Source organism: Myodes glareolus, chromosome 5 (genome assembly GCF_982192425.1).
Source record: "Myodes glareolus chromosome 5, mMyoGla1.1, whole genome shotgun sequence".
NCBI classification, from domain to species: Eukaryota; Metazoa; Chordata; class Mammalia; order Rodentia; family Cricetidae; genus Myodes; species Myodes glareolus.
In genome coordinates this window covers 91,475,060-91,493,913 of record NC_142030.1, presented here as the reverse complement: position 1 = coordinate 91,493,913, position 18,854 = coordinate 91,475,060, and the positions used below count along the sequence as shown (strand labels likewise).

At 51.9% G+C, this 18,854-nt stretch overlaps 1 protein-coding gene across 18 annotated transcripts in view; it reads right to left on the bottom strand.

The window, feature by feature from the left end:
* Positions 1–18,854, bottom strand: part of Nfasc (neurofascin) — a 171,768-nt gene that overhangs the window by 65,453 nt on the left and 87,461 nt on the right. For 9 of the 18 annotated variants that reach the window (XM_048430725.3, XM_085688261.2, XM_085688260.2 and 6 more), the window contains exons 3-9: positions 17,060–17,240; positions 12,189–12,206; positions 11,351–11,456; positions 8,294–8,490; positions 7,824–7,946; positions 4,647–4,817; positions 586–636 (exon numbers count right to left, since the gene is read on the bottom strand). In XM_048430725.3, the coding sequence (XP_048286682.3) occupies positions 586–636; positions 4,647–4,817; positions 7,824–7,946; positions 8,294–8,490; positions 11,351–11,456; positions 12,189–12,206; positions 17,060–17,150 (757 nt within the window). In that variant the 5' untranslated portion in view covers positions 17,151–17,240. The remainder of the gene's footprint in view (positions 1–585; positions 637–4,646; positions 4,818–7,823; positions 7,947–8,293; positions 8,491–11,350; positions 11,457–12,188; positions 12,207–17,059; positions 17,241–18,854) is intronic. The other 9 variants (XM_085688256.2, XM_085688265.2, XM_085688266.2 and 6 more) reach the window with 3 other exon arrangements.

The window sequence follows — 18,854 nt, the reverse complement described above, 5'->3', positions numbered from 1 at the left end:
GGTGAGGTCCAGCTGATAAAAGCAGGTAGCTAGAGGTGGGCCTTTGAAGGACATCTGACCCTTGGTTATTGCCTTGCTCTCCGCTTCCTAGTCTGCGGCGATGTGAACGGCCTCTGCATACACTCCTGCCAATCGTGAATGAAGCTACCGCGCCTGCGTCCCTGCCGTGAAGGACCAAAACCGCTCTGAAACCGTAAGCCGACAGACATCTCTGATCTCTCAAGTCGTTTCTCAGACAATTTGGACAGAGTGAGGCCAAAGTCCATTTTCCATCCATCTGCCACTGATCTTTGAGTCTCTCTGCGGAGTCCTCTGTGGAGCTCTACCCTGCTGAAAACCACCTTCTGAGAGTTTAGCAAATGGAGACTCGCATATTGGAGGAGCAAGGAGGAAACACTTCCAATAGGAGCCACCCCAAAGACCCGCACTGGCCACCTTGCTCCGGGTGGGCAGTGTCCTGAGGCGTCCCTTTGGCACCTTGCCTGACCAGCTGTCCACTCTGCCACCCCGCAGGAGTTAATGTCACGGTATCAGTCGAGTTAGCCAAAGTGGATTAGGACAGGAGAAGTTCCTCCCCGGACTCACCACTATACATGTCGGGGTGGTTTCTTAAGGACGAGTCATTATAAGGGTTGTCTGCAATAAACAAAAGAGGGTGAGCAAACAGGGAGGCCCGGAGCAGCGGCGGGCGCAAACACGAGGAGGATGAGAACAGAAATGCAAAGCCACATCGCAACCGAGGAGAGCGCCAGTGGGGTTTTGCGAAAGGAAACGGTGCACGTGGCAAAGGAATGCGCTCGGGAGAGAACAGCCAACACAAAACAGCTCGAAAGGGAACAAAAACGGTTAACTCCTGCGAAAGAAGGCAACAATAAAACGAGATTATGTTGAAAGTAAAGAAATGAGGCTTGAGCTCGGCTTGGTCCATCTATATTTTGAACAAATGAGGTAAGGAAGGATTAGTGTCTTGGAGCATCTTGTAGCTGGTTCTGAACCAGCTTCTCCCCAGGCCCCAGGACTCCAAGTCTGACCAGCTAGAGAAAAAGGAGTGTTAGTGAGTCCTGCGGAGGACAGCAAAGCCCTGCCTGGCAGTAGGGAGGCTGCAGGGGTAGGTGTGTGTGTGTGTGTGTGTGTGTGTGTGTGTGTGTGTGTATGTGCATATACACACGTGTGCAATGTGTGCACGCATACAGTAAGATAGTCATCAGCAGAGAGGGAGAGAGGGGGCCCTTTGCAGGGCCCAACAGCAAGAACATTCTAATCTGACCAGGCGGGTATCACTGTAGACCCTGACAGACATCTTCTGGGAGACCGTGGTGGAGGTTTCTGCAGGGGAGTTTGGGTCAGGGCAGCAAGATGAGGGGATGAATCCTACACCTGAGCCCTGGAGCTCTCTGGACAGCATGGGTACAGGGACTTTCTTTCTTTCTTTCTTTCTTTCTTTCTTTCTTTCTTTCTTTCTTTCTTTCTTTCTTTCTTTCTTTCATATTTATTTATTTATTACGTATACAATAGTCTGTCTGTGTGTATGCCTGCAGGCCAGAAGAGGGCACCAGACCTCATTACAGATGGTTGTGAGCCACCATGTGGTTGCTGGGAATTGAACTCAGGACCTTTGGAAGAGCAGGCAATGCTCTTAACCTCTGAGCCATCTCTCCAGCCCCAGGACTTTCTTTATAGAGCAAGTTCACTGGCTGCCATTCCAGTGTAAGGTGGCTGAAGCCCTGGGTCCTCTAGTCTTCCGTGAAGACATTCTAGAACAGGACACGTAAACATACCACTCTTCTTAGGGAGCTTTTTACTCTCTACCCATAATACTCTTGAGGGTTCAAATTCTGACAGTGCCCACAGGGGAGAGAAGCCAAACAGACAACCTCTGAGAAGCCAGGACACAGTCCAGGTTCCAGGGGAAGCCAGTGGCTGTGTTAGAATATTTGCATTCTTAAAGACAGACCAAATCCCATCACAAGTAATTATAAGAGGTTATGCGAATTCTTTCCTGGGTCTGGCATTGAACTGCACCCCCAAACTGTTTTACAGGCCGCAATGGAAAGATTTTCACTCTCAGAACTGCTTCTCACTGTGCGGCTGATTGAGACAGACCTAGCTGCTTTAGGAGTCAGTTTGGATGGACCTGGTTGGAAGGTGGGAACTGATTCACAGTGGGATGAAAGGGATAGGTGGTACCAGGGAGGGGGTGCTGAGGCAGTGCTTGGGAGAGGATGTCCATCCCCCAGGGGAGCCAAGTGCCATGCTCAGCTAAAGGGGACCCTTCTCTTTCACTCCCATGGTACCAGGTGGAACAGGGGCATTCCCTCTTCTACGAAAAGACCAATGTGCATATCCATCCTCACTGTAGCTTTGGCAACACGTGGAAGAGATCCAGGGAGATTCTGTCCTTGAAATGCCATCAGAATGCTAGCAGGAAGTGTAGAGTGCACTCCATTGTCCGCCTTGGCAGATCCCCTCCTCTCTAACCAGGGCACCTCTTACAGTATCAATGGAGACCTTGTGCCTGTCACGCTATGAACAAAGGTGTCACAGATGTTTATTGACTTGATTCTCCTGCTTATCTTTTACTTCATCCTAAAACAAGTTAAAAATGATTTTTAAGTAGCTTGATATTTTGTTATATACATATACATGTAAATATATGTGTATATCTTTCTCTCCTTCATTGGATGCAACTAACAAAAACAGTGTAAAGAGACCACTTTTGTCCTCAAAGACAGAATACAGGCAGACTTCTTGGCTTCCCATCCAGACCTGGTTCTGAAGACGGCAGAGAAAGCCTGTGCCCTTTCTAGACAGGAAAGTCAACAGAGTCCAACTGTGCTATTTTAAGAAACTGTGCCCAATGCTAGGCTGGCTCAGATGCCCAGGACTTGCTTCCAGCCAAAGTTGCTCTTGGGAGGACTCCAGGAAGCTGGCAGGACTCTGTTTGGGTCACCAAGAGGGGTTCTTGACATTGGGAGGGGAGAGCTTCCAATGGGACAGGCAACTCAGGATGAGGCAGAAGCAAGCATCCCTCTGTCCTCTAGAGAAAAGATTGGTTCTGGAAAGTTCCACGGTTAAGTGTCATTTAACCTGAATCTGCTCCCAGACTCTGCCCAGAACAGCATGAAGCCTGGCTCAGGCCCTGGAGTGGCAGGCTGACTCCAGGATACCCTTTCTAGGTGGACGTGAAGGCTGTTCAGGGTTATCCTCTTGATAGCACTGTTCTTCCGCATTGCAAGTCCTGTCCTGGCTGATGGTACTCAGAGGACCTGGGCAGACCACCCTGTCCTCCTTCATTCAGCCAGCTGGCAGAGAGCCACCTGAAGTCACCTGGGGAAGCTCAGTAGGCCAATCAACTTCCTGTCCCAGGGGTGTCCTGGGGTTGGTTCAGGAGTCAGAAAGCCAGTGCCTCTGCAGCAGCAGGCAGGGCTCCTTGCTGGGGTTTGAGTAATCCCGTGGGCTGTCTGTCTTGTCATGGGTGACAAAACCCACAGGCAAAGGCATATGACAGACCAGGAGGCAGGTGACCAGAGGAGTGTTCAGAGGGAAAGACTAGCAAGAAAAGAAAGCTAGGAAGAGGGAGAAAGAACAGAGAAAGGAAATGAAAAGAAGAAAACGAAAAAAAAAAAAAAGAGGAAGAAACCATGAGAAGCAAACAAGAGGTAGCTTCTCTGTATGGGCGGATGTTTCGTCCCTAAGGAAAGGGATAGACCAAAGAGGTCCCTGTTGGTGCATAACAAGCCTACCCAGGCTTTCCCCAGGGAACTGTGCAGGGCAGCATCAGTCCGTGGAGGTAGGCCTTGGGACGCCAAGGCTCACCTCAGTGTGACCTGTGGTCCTCCTGGCATGGCATCCTCCCTTTCCTCACCATCCATAGCACAGCACTGACAATGACATTCATAACATGAGTCAGACAGATTAGACTCTTTGGAAGGTCCTCTTATAGCCATGTTACATGTCCATGGTGTAAACAAACCCAGGCGACATCTTGAACAAGCTGAGGACTGTAGCTGAAAGTTCTGCCTGACTTGAGCTTGCATGCCTCTGGAGAGAGCCATCACCACTGTAGTGGGTCAGGGAATGCTAATTTGCTTCAGTATTAGCCCAAAACAATCAGGGGATAAAAACTAACCCCTACAAAGCAAAACATAAACCTGTAGTTTATGATACAACACATCCATTACATTATAGAACAAAACACAATTTGTTCTGTGTGTCCGCTGGCCCTGGCATCTTATGCACTGGCTTTCTGGAAGCACACAACCAATGACTAGAAATAAAAGGAATAAGCTGGCTGTACCATAGGGATCCTGATTTGATGGTCACTCAGTCATTTCAAACTCCAGGAGCATTTGTATGAGAGCTGAGGGCCCCAGACAGCCCAAGCCTGCCAAGGTAAGACCTTATCTCCAAGGGCTGGACCTCAGTATGTGACTCTGATTCCAACCGAAGTGCAAGCACCGGTTTAGCACAGGACCAAGTCTGACTCAAGACTTCTGCATCCAGAGATGCTGCATAAGGCAGTGGCAGTGGCTCAGGCACAATGAGCCAGAGAGAAATTCTGGGTGAGCCGCGGGGATGCACGATGTGTGTGTGGGCTTAGGGCCTGCTTCCCATGGCCCCCAGCCCCGAGCAGGGCCCACACTTACTGGTAAGGACCTTGAGGGTGAAAGGATTCTTCTGCTGGATGGTGTGGGTAAAGTGGAAACGTGCATTGCAGCTGTAGTCGGTCTGCATGTCCTGCAGCATGACGTTGGAGAAGTAGAGGTCCCCATTGTGGCCCTGGGAGACTCGCTTGTCCTGCGTGATGGGCTCCATGGCTGTGGGGAGGCAGAGGGATGACCGGAGGTTAGCAGACCGACTCAGTGATAATCAGCTCTTCCATTTAGGAGACCAGATGCCAACTGGAGCTTGCTACCATTTAGTCAGCTCCTCCCAATCCTGCAGCAGGGTGAGTCCACTCCTTATAGCAAAGGGAAGGGCTGAATGCATCCCAGGGGTACATTTAAACCCAGATGGCCATGTTTCCTTTGCCCAGGCTCTGTGACCACACTTTTCTGATCTCAGCTCATGCCACAGCCTGACTGACCTCAGGGCCCGAGGGAGAGAACATAAGCCTGTGTTTGCTCCTCGAGTCAGGAGCCAAGTGTACACACAGGGAACACTGTGCGGGCAACAGCCAGTGCTCCTTCATCTTCATTCGGTACCCTGCTGGGGCCAGAGCACACAAGAGCTCCCAAAAGTGTGTTATGGATATCTGATCTTGGCCTAGTTGCATTTAATCAAAATCTGTAATCATCAATTACAGTATGGACTTTTATTTTGTTGATAAAGATAGTGATTCTCAATTATAGTTGTCAGATGTATGCCTTCTGATGGTGTGCACTGCCGATTTTAAGAGGTCTTCTGGTTTTAGAGACAGTGAAGTGGGTTGAGAATAAATGACATCCTGGGTGGCCGAGGATGTGACATCACTATATTTTTCGGGAACTAGTGTTGATATACAGGGTCATCTCTCCAAGCCCTCAGGAGTGACCTACACTCCAGGCTAATCTACTCCCTGTTCTCACAACTGCCTCTTCACGTCAGTGACACCAACTGTCCCACAACAGGTGCTCGGTCCTTTGAATCACTACTCAAATATCTGCTGAAGGCCAACTGTGTGTCAGGTCACATGTTCTGGGAGTTGGTGAAAGACAAACCCTTGATATAGCAGGAGAGGAGGAAGGGGAGGTGTGGAGAGGACAGGGCACTGGGGAGGGAGGGCGGGGCAGGGCAGCAGAAGGGACCCTGTCCTCTTGGGAGTCCTGACAGAAGCCTGAGGTTCTGCATGTCTGTGTCAGGCACAGAATACAGAGATGCTGCAAGGTACTGAGAAGCTAGATGAGAGTGTCTGAGGCTGAAATGTCATGGCCTAGCCTGGAGCTGAGGCGCATAGGGGTGAAAGGGAAGGGTTGGAGAAGGACTGGGTCATGAAGGAGACCTCCCCAAGTAAAGGAGTCTAGGCTTGTCCTGAAGCAAGAGAGGAGCCGGAGAAAGCAGGCAATCAACACTACCTGATGCTGTGTTTAAGGCCGAAGGGGACCTGCTATGAATGAGATTGTGAAGCAGGGAAAAGCGTACAGGGCTCTGGGCTGGGGAGATAATAGTGAGGACAGGAAAAACAGGGCCATGAGATCTGCTCGAGAGGGGCCTGGCCCTAACTCAGTAATAAATATGCTGTTATAGGTGAGAGATGCTGAACTAACCCACCAGCGACAGTCAGGCATCGTTCCCCACATAGGTAAGAAAGGAGAGCGACAGGGTCTGTGTACAAAGTCATCCTCTCCTGTGAAATGGCTCCCAGTACCGCCTCCCCGCACAGCCTCACTGGAAACAGGCTGGGCAATCAAGGGTAGATGGATTGATGGATGGCAGGCAGGTAGGTAGACAGATTTACAGGATAATGGATGGGTGGCTAGACGGTGGATGGATGGACAGGGGAGGGAGGGGCAGAACGAGGGAGAGCAGAGGCAGCCAGGTGGGCGTGAAGGGAGAGGGGCAGGAAATCAGGGAGATAGGCAGGGAGTGAGAGCCAGAGAGCGGGAGCAGGGCCAGGGTGGAGGGCAGGGAATGTCCATCTCTTCTTTATTAGTGTTCCCTATTATCTTAATTGAGAAACGGGAAAAAAACCGAAGCCTTTCCAGAGCTAGGTGAGCATAGGTCCACAGCTGATCCAGAACAATCTCTGGGTATTGTTACCTGGTCTCCTACTCCAAACTCTGTCTCCCTTCAGCACCTATGGAAAGCGTCACTCTGGGCTTAAGTGTGGAGACTTGAGTAAAGCCAGACAGACAAGGATGAAGCCAGACTGTTACCACCGGTTATCCTCTGGGAAACATTTGCTTTCTCCTCCTTCGTTATTCTTCATCTTCTTCAGTGCAGTTACCAAGGACGTCCTGCGTGTGTGGTCCGGCTCCGAACTCTCCTTACCTTTACATCCCCGCCCCGGTCCTGCACACAACCCCATTCCCACTGCACACAGTTCTGTTTTATTTTAAGAAGAGGGAACAGAGGCTCAGAGCTTTTTTTTTTTTTTAATTTCTTTTACTTTTTTTGGTTTGTTTTCATTTTTGATGGTCCTGGCTATCCTGGAACTCACTCTGTAGACCAGGCTGGCCTCAAACTCACAGAGATCCGCCTGCCTCTGCCTCCCGAGTGCTGGGATCAAAGGCGTGCGCCACCTTCACCCAGCTAGAGGCTCAGAGCTCTGAAGCAACTTGCTCGTGACCACACGGCATCAGCAGCCTCTGTGCACAGCTGCTTTGCACCATGTGACCACTTCACATCTGCTTCTTACAAGTTGGTCTCCCTACCCCCTGAGCCCTTGTGTTAGGTTTCCACACTTCTGCAGCATCTCTCTTAACCGAGGCAACTTAAAGCAGGGTTTTGTTGCTGTTGCTTTTATTGTGTTTTGGTTCTGGCTTAAAGATTCAGGGGTAGTCTGCCGTGGTGGGAGGACATGGTGGCAGAAGCATGAAGCGGTTGGTCACACGGCATCCAGAGCTAGGGAGCAGAGGTGCAGGCTACTGCTTGGCTTGATATCTCCTTTTTATTTAATCCAGGATCCCAGCCCATGAAATGGTCACCACCCATATTTAGGGTGGCCTTGTTTGTTTGTTTTAATCAACCTACCTAGGAACCCCTTACAGACAGGGATTTGTCTCCACGAAAATTCTAGAGCCTGACGAGTTCACAGTTAACAGTGACCGTCACCTCTTCCACTCAACCCACCCACCGCACCCCCTGGTGCTGGGCTCTCAGGGAGGCCAGGCTTCCCCACTCACAGCTGCTCATCCAGAAGATGACTGGGGACGGGAGGCCGGGTGGGGGGTTGCACTGCAGCGTCAAGGGGGCGCCCTCTTGAACCACGACGGGATCTAGGTTTTCCTTGGGCCACAGAGGAGATTCTAAAGAGAAACAGGATGGGGAACTGAAGCTGATGGCCAGAACTGGGCAGGCTCAAGAGAAGGGGAAGTGGGAGAATAGGAGAGGCAAGAGAGAGGACGTGGAGGGCGGCTCCTGAAAGGAGGGAGGCGGTTTTTGTGACAGTGGACGCTCATCTCCAGCCGGCCTCCCCGCTCCCCTTCTCCAGTGCACAGAGTAGCTGGTGAGGTTGTACCCGCTAGTCTGGAAGGTTTCCTTCCTTTCTGGAAGGAATCTTTCTGGAATGGGAGAGACCCATGGAGGGCAGGGCCTCTTGCATGCCCCCCCCACCCACCAGGGAGCCAGCAGCGGCCCTGTCCCTGGCACTCACTGGACACCTGCAGGCGAATCCGGTTGCTAAGCGCCGTGCCGAATTTGTTCCGGGCGAAGCACTGGTACTCCCCTTCATACTCCTCAGGTCGGCCGCCACTGCGGAAGTCAATCACCAAGGTCCCAGACCGCCTCCTCATAGACACCCGGGGGTCCTTGGCAATGTTGAAGAATCTGCTGTTTCGAGTCCAGTGAAAGCTGTGGATGACAGGGGCCAAGCCACCCATATGTACAGGGCTGGGATGGGTTAGTTCCTAGGCCCCCGCCAGGGGCAGACGTGTACTCCATCACCCTCCCTCTGTGGCAATTGACCCTGGCTGGGCAGAGCCACCTGATAAGCTTGGGAGAACGCAAAGGCCCAGGTCATGTCTACTGGGACTGCACATCTGTGAGTGCTGCCACAAGCTAAACCTGGTGACGGGTATCAGGTGTCCAGCTTCCCCGGCAGGTTCTGGTCTGTGAGACCAAAACTCGGGGTAACAATGGTGTCCTCAAGAAACAAGCAAAACAAAAACAGAGTCAGCCACTTTCCTGACCTTGTGGCATTCCTAGTCTCCTCCTAGGACTGCAGACTCCTTAGTTCACCAACCCACATGTGCCACGGGGCCACCTCTGCTCTGCCACGCTTTAGTAGTATAATCTGCTCTGAAGACATGGGTGGCAGAAGCTGCCTGCTCCTTGGTTGACAAGTGCTTCCTGAAGACCACGAAACAGCAGCGTGGGGGACCATGGAAGGGCAGCTTTGGAGGAACTGGCAGGCTAATGGAATAGAGCTGCAAAGAGCCTAAAATGTACCCCGACCCGGGGCCTGGGGGTGGGGGCTCAGTAGCAGAGCACTTGCCTAGCATGGCAAAGGTGGCATCACCACCACCATGTCTCAGCTTGTCCTGGGAGGATGCTGCAGCCAGCCACACACATTCTTGGCTCCCTGTGCTGATGTGGTACAAACACAGCAATGGCTGCTTAGAGTCGTTGTCCCCCCAGAGGTCCCAAGTGGAAAATACTAATCTTAGAGGCATGCTCGCTAGCGTCCTGACTGGCCTTATAGGGTGACTCCCACTGGGATGAGGGAATTCCTGCTGGTTCTGGGCTCATCAATCTTGGTCTGACTGTCTCACACAAACGCAGAGGCAGAGCAAACCTTCGCCCTGCATGGTCCTCCGATACTGGACACACTGTGCCACTTTGAAAACGGAACATGTTATTTGACATCTTCACTTGGCCAGGGTATGTCGTTCAGCAAAAACAGATCTGGCCTTGGCGGTCAAGGAGTAGGTCTAAACCCTGGTTCAACCAAGCTGGAGACTGGTGGGGGGGGCATTTAAAATCACCATCTCTCTTTAGGAAGACACTGGCCCTGCCACAGAGGAAGAGGGGCAGATGGATAAGACCATGTAACAGCACGTCACAGTCTGGATAGGACAGGTTTTTCCTTCCTGTCTACTGACTTCACACCTGAGACAAACACAAGCTCAAAATGAAAGCCTTGAGTTAGCTAGGAAGAGGGACTTCCCATAAACTGAATGTGGCTGGATGATGGCCACACAGGACAGCAAAGCACGTTACACCAAAAGTCTGAAAAGAACATCGAGTTGAGTCTAGTGGCACACACCTGTAACCCTAGTACTTAGGAGGGGAGACTGAGGCAGGAGGGTGAGGAGTTCGAGGCCAGCCTGGGATGCACACTGAGACTGCAGGGTTTCACTGCAATAGAAACAGTCTTTTAATATCTTTTATCCTGGTTTCCTAATGAGGTAAATTCCCTGCTTTGCTGAGTCTGTTAAAAACCCCATGATACAAGGGCAGTTCCGTTTTTCCCAGAGGTGGCAATGGAGGCTCAGAGCTATGGAGCAACTTTCTCATGAGCCTCCGTGCACAGCTGTTTTGAGCCATGCAGCCACTTCACATCTGTCACTCACAAGCCGGCCCTCTTGTGTGGCACCTGGTGAATGTCAGTGGAGAGTTTGGGGGTGGATGAACCAGGCATTTTAGAAAGGATTTGTTTTACTTTTAAGTATGTGTGCGAGTATGTGCAGGGTATGTGTGTGTGTGGGGGGTAATGTGTGGGGGGAGTATTGTGTGAGGGTGGGTGTGGGTATGTGTGGGTGGGTGTGGGTATGTGTAAGTATGTGGGTATGTGTGGGTGTGTATGGGTGGTTGTGGGTATGTGTGAGTGTGTGTAGATGGGTGGGGGTATGTGTGTGGGAGTGTGGGTATGTGTGGGTGGGTATGTGTGGGTGGGTGTGGATGAGTGGGGTCATGTGGGGGGGGAGGTGTGGGTATGTGTGGGTGGGTGTGGGTATGTGTAGATATGTGGGTATGTGTGGGTGTGTATGGGTGGTTGTGGGTATGTGTGAGTGTGTGTAGATGGGTGGGGGTATGTGTGTGGGAGTGTGGGTATGTGTGGGTGGGTATGTGTGTAGAAGTGTGGGTATGTGTGGGTGGGTGTGGATGAGTGGGGTCATGTGGGGGGGAGGTGTGGGTATGTGTAGGTATGTGGGTATGTGTGGGTTTGTATGGTGTGTGGGGGTGGTTATAGGTATGTGTGGGTGTGTGTAGATGGACGGTGTGTGTAGATATGTATGTGTGTGTGTGTGTGTGTGTGTGTGTGTGTGTCGGGGTATGTGGGTATGTGTGTGTGTGTGGGGTATGTGTGTGTGTGTGTGGATGGGCGGGGGTATATGTGTGTGGGGGTGTAGGTATGTGTGTGTGTGTGTGTGTCGGGGTATGTGGGTGTGTGTGGGGGGGTATGTGTGGGTGTATGTGGATGGGCAGGGGTATGTGTGTGTGGGGGTGTGGGTATATGGGAGGTATGCATGTGATTGCCTGAGAGATCAGGTGCAGCGCATGCTCCTGGAGCTGGAGTGACAGGTGATTGTGCGCATCCTGACAAGGAGGCTTGGAATTGATCTCAGGTCCTCTGCAAGGGCAGTACTCACTCATAACTGTCGAGCCATCTCTCAAGCCCTGTGCCAAACTTCTCCATTTGCTTGCCTTACATCTGATCAAGAAGTGGGTCATTTCAACAGTGACTTCCAGGCCCCTCCCCGCCACTCACCTGGGGGCGGGGTTCCCTTTAGCTTCACATTCAATCAGGATGTTATCACGGGGGTCCACGATGTGGTCCTTCACTGACTGCTTGGTGATAGTCGGGGGCTGGGTCACTGCAACAGGACACATGCAGCAAGGGTCAGAGCTTCAGGGACCTGCCCTGGACTTGGTCTAGGGTGTGGCTAAAGTCAAGAGCACCAGGAGCCGCCTGGGCAAGCAGGCAAGCAAGCAGGTATGAGTAGTACCCTATTCTAAAGATGCAGTATCTTAAACAAGGTTGCAGGATAGGGGTGGATGTCGCAGGTGGAGCACGGGAACCCTTTAAGAAGATCCAGGCTCCCTCTGAGCAACTGAAAGCCAGGCCGTTTCACCCAGGATCACATCCCAGTGCCCAGTATATTGCACAGGGTACCACAGTCCCCACTGAATGTGTGTTGAGTGGATATAGGAACGAAACCATCTATGACTGCAGAACTTAGGATTGCGATGGTTCTGAGCCACGAGTCTCAACAGATGGCCAGACTGCTGAGGCAAGAGCCAAAAGAGGCTTCAGTCCCTTGGAGCTTCACAAGGGCTTCCCTGTGGACCAGCAGGCTGGTGTTCTGCCCAGGGGTGCAGTGCCAGTCACCATAGTAGCTGTGGCACATCCCAGCTGCCATCTGTAGACCATCTTCTGCCCACTTACCCATCCTCCCTGCTCTGGGGACATTATCTTCCATTGGCAGAGGACTCACTATAGGGCTCTAGGCTTGAGCAGCACCCACAGGCAATGAAGAGGGCAGCCCCTCCTCCCTCCCTCCAACCTCCCAGAGGCTCAAGGGCATGGAGGCACATGAGGCACTTACGCTCATTCTGAATGCTTGCTGTTAGTTCCAGTGGGTTAGCATTGGGAGGGGGAGAGAAGGAGAAGACTGTTATTGCACACAATTGTCCAGCTAACTGTCGGCCATCCTCCTGTCCTAGCTCACAGGGTTGGGGTGAGGGGATGCGGGAACAGCACCGGGCATGGGGATTTCTCCCAGATGCGAAGTTTGACAGAAGAGCCAGGCCAGGTTGGAGAACAGACCTACAAATACTTCATGGAAAAGGTGTATCACCGGGAAGACAGAGACTCCACAGTAGCAGGACCAGTAACCACCAGAGATGTTACCAGGGAAATCCCAATGTCCCCAAATGATAAGGCTACCTGAAAGGGACCCTTCAGATGCTGCCGGGCATCTGACACCATTGTGAGAGGAGGGAGTCTTGGTGCACAGGGTCAGCATGGAGGTGCTGGGAAGTGAGCAGAAGAGTGGACTTTAACCACTTCTATGGGACAAAGGCCTAACATATAGAAGCACCCAGCACTCCGGCCCCTCATACACTGTTTCTCTCTCACACAAAAGCATGTTCTATGAAAATCCTGTTCCTGGGGTGACAGTATTCCAGCACATGGTGAAGCCCACCACTCCTTCTTGTGTCTTCCACAAAGGGCACAGAGAGGTAGGCGACACACATCCTCACCAGCCCTGTCTGCACACACTCTGCACATACAGGCCATGCACAGGTGTGTTCCTGCTTCTCACACTCTAACCAGCGGTTGCTCACTGCAGCTAGAGAAGATGCAGGCTGTGGCTCTGAGCGCCTGCTGAGAGCCTGGATTCTACTCTGTTACTTTCTTTCAAAGCTGGGAGTGGAACCAGGCTGGTGCTCGACTTCGGAACCCTACCCTTTCGAAGTCCCACATTTCTGACAAATTCGTAGTAGCTGAGGCCTACGAACTGTGCCTTGGGTAGTAAGGTTTCAGGTGTGGAAAGCAAGACTCAGTTCAAACAGATGTGGAGAAAAGACAAAACATGTCTCTAGGACTCTTCAATGTCTTCTCTTAGGATACCATGAGGAAGCAACATGACATCGTCACATCACGCTGGTGCGGAGGTCAGGTGCACACAGGCACTGTGGGCTGCCTTTTCAGAATGAGCGCTGTTGGGGAGAGCGGGAGCTAGGGGCTTTGGAGCAGAGTCAGGGAGACTTGATGTCTTCCCACCAGAGTGAAGAGACTTGGAGGAGGTGCAGGCTCAGAAAGGGCAGCCTTCAGGGAGCCAGGGCTCACTTAGGCCCAAGAGAGTCAGGCAAGCAGAGAAAGGGACATGAAGAAGGAATGGAACGTGACAGGAATGAGCAGGGCATGCAGGCTGTTAGCAAAAGAGTCTCCATGGTATGGCTTTTAAAAAGGTTCCGTGAACAAGGTGGTGTGGCCTTCAGAGCAATCAAGAGACATTCTGCTTTTTCCTTGTCCAGATCTGCCTGAGCTGGAAACAAAGGAACGAAAAATCCGAGAGCAAAGGCAGGAGGCTCTGAATGTGGGCTCCGTGGAGTTCCCTGCCACAGCACTTTCCTCTGTATGTGATCTTCCTGCCAACACCAGTAATTCTGAAAAGACTGAAAGCCAGTGGGGCTGGGACAGGAGTCCAGCGAGGCAGCGGCCAGTCTCCAGACAGGTAGGACTGGCCCTTGAGTACTTTTGATCACCAGCTGGGCTCCGGCTTCATTTCAGGATACACTGATGCCTCTTGGTCCTGATGCACCCTGCTTCCGGGCTCTGACTCCCTTCCATGGCATCTTGAATTCAAGGGTGGGTAATTTCACGGCTATGCGTGGAAGCTGGCTTCAAAGACAGAATATGACTAGCGTCCCCAGAGGTTGTTGCAGAACTTTCAAAATCCATCCTTAGTGAGCAAGCTGGAGGCAGGCCTCGTGACTTCACTGTCCTTGACATTGTGGACAACGGGGATCCTTCAGTGAGTGGAGATTCCCAAGTCACCTTAGAGCGGGCTGGCTGCTGACGCTAGCCCAGGCTGCTCGCCTGGCTAAGGGCCTTTTGAGCATCTATTTGCCTAGTGGGACAATGACATCTCAGTCACCACTCTGCTCCCAAGGGATTTATTGCAGGGACAGAATCAAGCCAGGAGACAAGCCACGATGGAGAGAAGGTAGCGGAGACAACCTGTCTGAGGACAAGGACAACAGTGCTCCCTCCTCTTTGTCACCACGTGCTCCTCTTTCCTTTCCCAGAACTTGCTGTCTGACAATGTTGGGTAGAGGATGAATTTACGCTTTTGGTTTCCAAGGAGGAGAAAATGGGCCCCTACTCCACCTCTGTGGGGTAAGCGGGTGCCTGTCCTGGCTCCAGGGCTCTACCTTCACGCCTCTCTTTTCTTCTTGGGCTCTGGGAGCTAGTTGATATCTGGGCTCCCTCCTGGGAGGATGGAGGATGTGGGGTGGGCAGGAGCATCTCTCCATTCTGCCATCCTCTTCTGTGGGCTCTGAGGAGGAGATGCTGAATCCTCTTGAGTGGAAGGAGGACGGAAGAAAATGCAAGCAAGCTTCCAAGAGACTCACTGCTTGGCAAGGCCGTTCTGACTGAGGAGGTGACCCATTACTTTTTTTTTTTTTTTTAAGGTCATTCTGTTCTCCACTGGGCTAATGGGAGGGAGGTGGCGTGTGACTTCACTGGCAAGGCAATCAGAGCCAGAGGCTGGGCGCGTCAATAAGGGATTGTGCAGCCATCCAGGGTGCTGCTCCAGAAAGCTGCTGTGCCAAGCGCCAGAGTGGGAGCAGTGTCCCTGCCCTAGAGGAACAGAGAATGCCCTGAAGGGACAAGTGAGCAAGCACCCAGCAGGACAGTCTCTCTTCTGATATCCTCAGCCCCACCCTCCCAGCAAAGGCGTAAGTTAGGAAAACACCTGACTGGTCCTAAGCCCAGATGGCAAGGCTGTGGTTCAGTCAGGGGAGGAACCTGCCGAGGGAATCCGTGTCCTTGCTATGTCATTGTTTTGAGGTCAGCTTCTGTAGACGAGTCATTGAAATGGGTCCACAGCAACCAGGAGGCACGGTGCTTTGTGGGGCATCTATCCTGACACAGCCGGAACCAACTACAGCCATGTGGTAGAGACTCCTCTCAGAGAGGTGCAGCTGTCAGGCGCCAGCTCTGCCTCTTTCCTGCTTCCTAACCCGTCAGCTAAGGGTGACATCGACATCCAGACTTCCTGTGAGAACCGTACATACTGAGATCACCGCTCTCAGGTCTCTGTCTGGCCTAGTGCAGCTGCAACCAGTGAGGTCCAAGGACTTAATGAAAGCAGGATCAGTGCTCCATAGCACAGGCAAGACACCGAGATTCCATTCTGCCTTTATCACCACGATAGGTGTGACCCTAGGCAAGGAACGGCTTGATCTGCGTAGACAACATGAAAGGATGGGTCCCCAATCCCCTCCAGGATGCTGGGACGGAGAGTCAGTGGTGAGGAAGTTAGGGCCCTCAGCCTTCTGCCTCAAGCAAGTACATGGGTTTCCTGTTGTATTCCTGTCTCCAGTAGAGCTTAGAAATCCATATTTTTCAGTATAGAAGCCCAAACCATCTATTTCTAGGTTCACGCTGCAGGAGCCCCTCCCCCACCAGACCCGCGTATCTAACGGCAGCTGAGTGAGAAGTGGCAGAAGGGAAATGAGCCTTCACCGAGTTCTCGATAACCTGATTTCCTCTGCACCCTCCTCTCCAGGGACACACCCTTATCAAGCCTATTAAGACTGTCTGCCTAGCTGTTAATGAGAATCTCCTTGAGCCGGCCACAGGCGGTCACCATGGGAACGCTGGTCTCACAGCTCTCCTCTCTTCCTCCTTCCACGTATAAATGCTCGGGCAGGAGCGGTCTTGGCCAGCTTGCTTTTGGGATCAATTCATAGTTATCACTGGTCTCTGCCATCCGGAAGTGCAGACGCCTCCGGGGTAGCTGTTACTGGAGGAGGTCTGGCTTTAGAGCCCTGTGGGGCTTTCTGGGAGGCCATCTTCACCTCCCATCTCCTTCGTCCATCTGTTAACTGGAGAGAGTCCAAGTCTATCTCGGCATCACATGGACTCTATGAATTCTTTGAGCCCGAGAATAGGGGGCAGAGGGGCTATGCCTATACGTTAGTGCTAGGATGCAAAGATATCCCGCACACATGTCAAAACGGTGTATGCTTACATACAGAGCTAGGAAACAAGGAGCCAATCAACAGCCGCCAGGGAACACAGTACCAGAGACAGTGGAGAGAGATCCAGACATCAGTGGTGCATGTCAGGTTCAGACAGGCGCTGCCATCATGAACAGAAATGAGTGCCATATTTTGATAGTTCCGAGGGAATCCTGGGACAGAAAGAACCTGTGCCTGGCTCTCCCACGTTATGGCTCATGTCTTATTTGGCTGTGTCTTTTACAAAGATAATGCCCTTGCCAATCCTCTCCCAGGCTATCCACCATCATCCTTATTACTCCAGCCAAGACTGGGCATTGGCTCTGGGTGGATCACATTAGAGAGACTTAGTAAGGACACCCTACCACACTTGACCCTGGAAACTGGTTTTAGAAGGGGTAAGTCAAGGCTAAGGCCAGGTGGGTAAGTACGAGGAGAGAGGAGAACTCCAGGTGGCTCTCTGAATTCCCAACTATGTCACCCTCAGTTCCACTTAGCAGGTTCCAGGCAACACAGAGCCCAGCTTATCCAGCCCTAAGAGGCCCGCATCTTAGTTTCCAATTTCCCAGTGGGAGCCTACATCAAGTCTTTGGAGAAAAGTCCAGTTCTGAAGCCGGGAATCCACTGTTACCCCTTCTTCCTCTCCTTTCCCTGACCTTCCTCCCCAACGTCAACTCCTCCAATATCAGGAGTAAGAGGAAAAGAGCGGGCACAAACTCACGATCCATTGGAATCTCAATGGCCCCTCCGGGGCTGAGGAGGAAGAGGATGAGGGCTGTGTGGACCCAGGGTAGGGCTTGCTGCCTGTCCATCCTCAGCACCGGGCCTTGCTCCCAGCTGCCCAGCCCACGGGCTCTCGACGCCTTGTGCCGCTCTACGGGGGCCTTTCAGACAGTGCTCAGCTAGAAAAGAAAACAACAGCAAGTGAGTTTCTCTTGAACTCGTGTTTTGCTCTGCTCACCCCCCACCAGCATGGTCTCAAAAGACTCGAGTCTCCCGGCCACAGAGTTTGTGAATCTCCTAGGCCATGGTTTCTAACCTTGGAATGAAACATTCATGTCTGCCCTATATACTGTAGGGTTTGGAAGCTCCCCTGATCTCTACCTACCCAATACCAGTAGAGCCCGGCCAGCCCTGTCGCCAATCAAAAACATTTCGGGACATTGCTGCTTGTCCCAGATGTCTCAGATGCTGCAGGTGGCATCTCCAGAGAACAAATCCAACAGGGATTAAAACCCAGTATGGAATGAAGGTAACTGCATAGAGGAATTGTTAAAACACACATTGGCCTAGAGGTCCCGAATAGATAGACGTACCAGCTCAAAGTTTTCCTGGACTTGGCTCTACTCTCCCCGTGAGTCTCCAAAAAACTCAAGGGGCCTCGAGCAAAATGTGTTTGGGTGAGGACACAGGAATAAGATCTTGCTGATGATCTTCAACCCTACGGGGAGTCAGGAGCGCTGTCCAAGGAGAAGGGATGGGCTGAGACTCAAGCTCAGCACTCTGAGACTGCCTGGAGCTCTGAACTACTCCAGCCTGCCAGCATTATGAGGCCACGTCAAGGAGGAAGGCCACAGATGGAGACGCCAGAATCCCTTCAGCTTGCCTCAGCAAACATCTTTATCAGCTGAACACACAGCTCCACTCCTGCTTTACTTGACTGGAGCCACAGTCAACTACAACCACCCACCCATCCATCTACATAGGTGGAGGGCAGAGCCCAGGCAAGAGCTCCTCAGAAATGAGGCCATTGTTCTGGAGTCCTGTAGTAGAAAGCATCACCAGTCTCTATCTCCCTATGTAAGAATGAATGATTCTGGGTCATATTTCAGCAGCTGAGCCCAAAACTAGCCTCTCCCCACCGTGTGTGTGTATGCCTGTGTACATGTGTTGTGTGTGTGTGTGTGTGTGTGTGTGTGTGTGTGTGTGTGTGTGTCCTCCATCTACCTGCCTCCCTTCCCATGGCCACCTCCTTGGTTTGGACCACACCAGGGTTCCGGGCTAGAGTGACTGCAACAGCTTCCTAAGTATCCCTGCTTCTCCTACCCCTGCCTTCATTCATCCTCTGTCTATGGCCAGAACTTTTATTTCTAAAGCAGAAATACAAACATGCCACTCCTTGTCACCTCTCACCCCTGTCCCCAAGTTAACGCTAACTTACTTTACTGGCTTGACACCCCAAACCATGTGCTCCCCGCCCTCTCCCACTCTCCCCTGGCATGCTGGTCCTAAGGTCCTCCGTGTATGCTGTCCTGACCCCTGGGAAAGAGCAACCTGTGTGCAGAGCAGTTTGTGCTCTTGGCCTTTCTCATTAGGATTTGCTAAGTGTTACTTAGGACTTCCCTCAGTATCTACTTTGATTCCCACGATGGCATTCTTGGCTTTGTATTCATTCCTAAAAGTTACTTGAAGGCTCAATAAATGGGAAAGTTTCCTTATTATCCAGTCATAGGAATTTACCACAGGACCAAAGAGCCCCTCAAAATGTTTGACAGACGGATGTAAGGGTGGGTAAG